Source organism: Physeter macrocephalus, chromosome 9, assembly GCF_002837175.3.
Source record: "Physeter macrocephalus isolate SW-GA chromosome 9, ASM283717v5, whole genome shotgun sequence".
In the NCBI taxonomy this organism is placed as follows: Eukaryota; Metazoa; Chordata; class Mammalia; order Artiodactyla; family Physeteridae; genus Physeter; species Physeter macrocephalus.
In genome coordinates this window covers 28610524-28613604 of record NC_041222.1, presented here as the reverse complement: position 1 = coordinate 28613604, position 3081 = coordinate 28610524, and the positions used below count along the sequence as shown (strand labels likewise).

At 53.6% G+C, this 3081-nt stretch overlaps 1 protein-coding gene across 1 annotated transcript; it reads left to right on the top strand.

Moving 5' to 3' along the window:
* The first annotated feature begins 679 nt into the window (after positions 1-679).
* Positions 680-2624, top strand: CCIN (calicin). Its single transcript, XM_007127521.3, has one exon. It carries the CDS (start codon positions 767-769, stop codon positions 2531-2533), a length of 1767 nt encoding a protein of 588 aa, XP_007127583.1. The 5' UTR covers positions 680-766; the 3' UTR covers positions 2534-2624.
* Positions 2625-3081: the final 457 nt, after the last annotated feature.

Below are 3081 nucleotides of genomic sequence, written 5' to 3'. Positions count from 1 at the left end.
CCTGTGTCCCTGCTCCTGGGAGTGGCCTCCACCTCTCCCTCTATTTTATAAAGAATGGTATCTGTAACCACAAAGGTCAGAAGCCAAAGGACAGAGCTTTTCTTCTCTGATATCCAGGAGCCTTGGCAGAGAAATGTGCTTTGGGGCTTGAGAATCAGAGACAGAGGAAAGCTGAGTAGTTACGAGCATCCTGGAAGGGTGGGAAAAATCCTACGTTACAGAAGGCCTGGGTTCCAGGCCCTGCTCTGCTTGCAACTGGCTATGTGATCTTGGGCAAGTCCCTTCTCTTCTCTGGGCCTCAGTTTCCCTCCTGTACAATGTACATTCTTCTAGATGATCTAATAATCCCTTTCCTTCCCCCCACCCCCAGCCTTCCTAACCCTCTCCACACCACCCCCGCCCAAACTGGCTCTGCCATTCCAGAAGCAGCCCTGAACTGAGGTTGAAGGTCCCAGGTGGGAGTTGTGACCCATCTCTGAGTTTCCTCCTGAGTTCTGGGCCCTGGCACTAGGCCCTGGCAGGGTATCTGGCCTTGGCAGCTCAGGGCCATCAGAGGGGAGAAAAGCCCTGTGCCTCTGAGAAAGGCCTCTGGGGGGCCTGCATTGTGATGACCTCATCCACTCTGTGACATCATCCTCTCTCCCACCCCAACTCCTCCCTGATCAACTGCTCTGCAAACGACCATCAGTCTGACTCCCAAAGGCCTGAGAAAGTCTGTTCTCCAGTACCTGCTGCTGATCTTCTGCCTCAGCCAGCAAGAAGCACCATGAAATTGGAATTCACCGAGAAAAACTACAACAGCTTCGTGCTGCAGAACCTGAACAAACAGAGAAAACGCAAAGAGTACTGGGACATGGCCCTGACTGTGGACCACCATGTCTTCTTTGCACATCGCAATGTGCTGGCCGCGGTCTCTCCACTGGTGAAGAGTCTCATCTCCAACCACGACATGAAGACCACTGATGAGCTCTTTATCACCATTGACCCCAACTACCTGAGTCCGACCACGGTGGACCAGCTCCTGGACTACTTCTACAGCGGAAAGGTGGTAATCTCAGAGCAGAATGTGGAGGAGCTGCTTCGTGGGGCCCACTATTTCAACACACCACGCCTTCGAATTCACTGCAGTGACTTCCTGATTAAGTCCATCCGCCGTGCCAACTGCTTGCGCTACCTCTTCTTGGCTGAGTTGTTTGAGCTCAAAGAGGTATCAGACTTGGCCTACTCTGGCATTCGTGACAACTTCCACTACTGGGCCAGTCCTGAGGCCTCCATGCACTTCTTGCGCTGTCCACCTGTCATCTTCGGCCGCCTGCTCCGAGATGAAAACTTGCATGTGCTCAATGAGGACCAGGCTCTCAGTGCACTCATCAATTGGGTATCCTTCCGGAAGGATGAGCGGGAGAAGTATTTCAAGAAGTTCTTCAATTACATCAATCTTAATGCTGTCTCCACCAAGACACTGATGTATGCTAGCAACAAGCTGATGGGCATGGAGAACAGCTCAGCCCACGCAACCCTGATTGAGAGTGTCCTTGTGGACCGCAGGCAGGAGAGGCCAACCAGCCTGCTGAGCTACCAGCGGAAAGGGGCCCTGCTTGATTCGGTGGTCATCCTAGGTGGCCAAAAGGCCCACGGCAAGTTCAACGATGGAGTGTTTGCTTATATCATTCAGGAGAACCTGTGGTTGAAGCTCTCAGAGATGCCCTATCGTGCAGCAGCACTCAGTGCCACCTCTGCTGGTCGCTACATCTACATCTCTGGTGGTACCACTGAGCAGATTTCAGGGCTGAAGACGGCTTGGCGGTATGACATGGATGACAACTGCTGGACCAAGTTGCCCGACCTGCCAATTGGGCTTGTCTTCCACACCATGGTGACCTGCGGGGGGACAGTGTACTCAGTGGGTGGGAGCATTGCCCCAAGGAGGTATGTCTCTAATATCTATCGCTATGATGAGCGCAAGGAGGCCTGGTGCCTGGCAGGGAAGATGAGCATCCCTATGGACGGCACAGCCGTGATCACCAAGGGTGACTGGAACCTGTACATTGTCACTGGGCGGTGCTTAGTTAAGGGCTACATCTCCCGGGTCGGGGTGGTGGACTGCTTTGACACCAACACTGGGGACGTGGTCCAGTGTATCACCTTCCCCATTGAGTTCAACCACCGGCCCCTGCTCTCTTTCCATCAGGACAACATCCTCTGCGTGTACAGCCACCGGCAGAGTGTGGAAATCAACCTGCAGAAGATAAAGGCCAACAAGACGACTACCTCAGTGCCTCTCCTGCCCAACAACTGCCCCTTGGATGTGTCCCATGCTATATGCTCCATTGGAGACAACAAGGTGTTCGTATGTGGAGGTGTCAGCACAGCCAGTGATGTCCAGACAAAGGACTACACCATCAATCCAAACGCCTACATGCTGGACCAAAACGCAGGCGAGTGGAAGACCCTGGCCCCCCCACCAGAGGCACTGGACTGTCCTGCCTGCTGTCTAGCCAAGCTACCTTGCAAGATTCTTCAAAGGATTTAAACGGCTTTTTAAGTGGGAGAATAAGTAAATGCATTATTATTCACAATTTAATGAGAGAGAGAAAGAGAAGAAGATGGCCTGTTGGTTCCTTCTTAGTCATTGTTTGGCCCTAAAGGTGGAGATGCTGGGCTACAGCTACCCCCAGTGGGGGGAAATTCATGGCCACTCTGTCACTGGAGGGATCCAAGCTGAGGCTGGAAGAGTCCCTGATGTGTGGGATCAAGGCATCTCCTGGGTAGTGGCTCCCAGTGGGTGGAAATTCAGGGCTACTCCGTCACTGGAGAGATCCAAGCAGAGACTGGCAGGGAATCCCTGGTGGGTGAGATTGAGGCACCTCCCAGGCACTGGCCAAGGTGATGTCTGGAAGGCCCCCTATTCTATACCCCTCGCGGGTCACCTCGCGGGCATCTGCTAGACTGACAGTTAAAGCATTTACTGAGAGTTGTGAAGCCTCAGACTCCTCCAACACTCATTTCCCTCGAGTCTACCTAGGAAGGCAGGGGAGGGCCAATCTCAGGTCTGGGAGAGGAGCCTCCCGGGCTGCGGAG

Coding starts and splice junctions, on each gene's coding strand:
- CCIN (XM_007127521.3), top strand. CDS start 767: ATGAAATTGGAATTCACCGAGAAAAACTACAACAGCTTCGTGCTGCAG.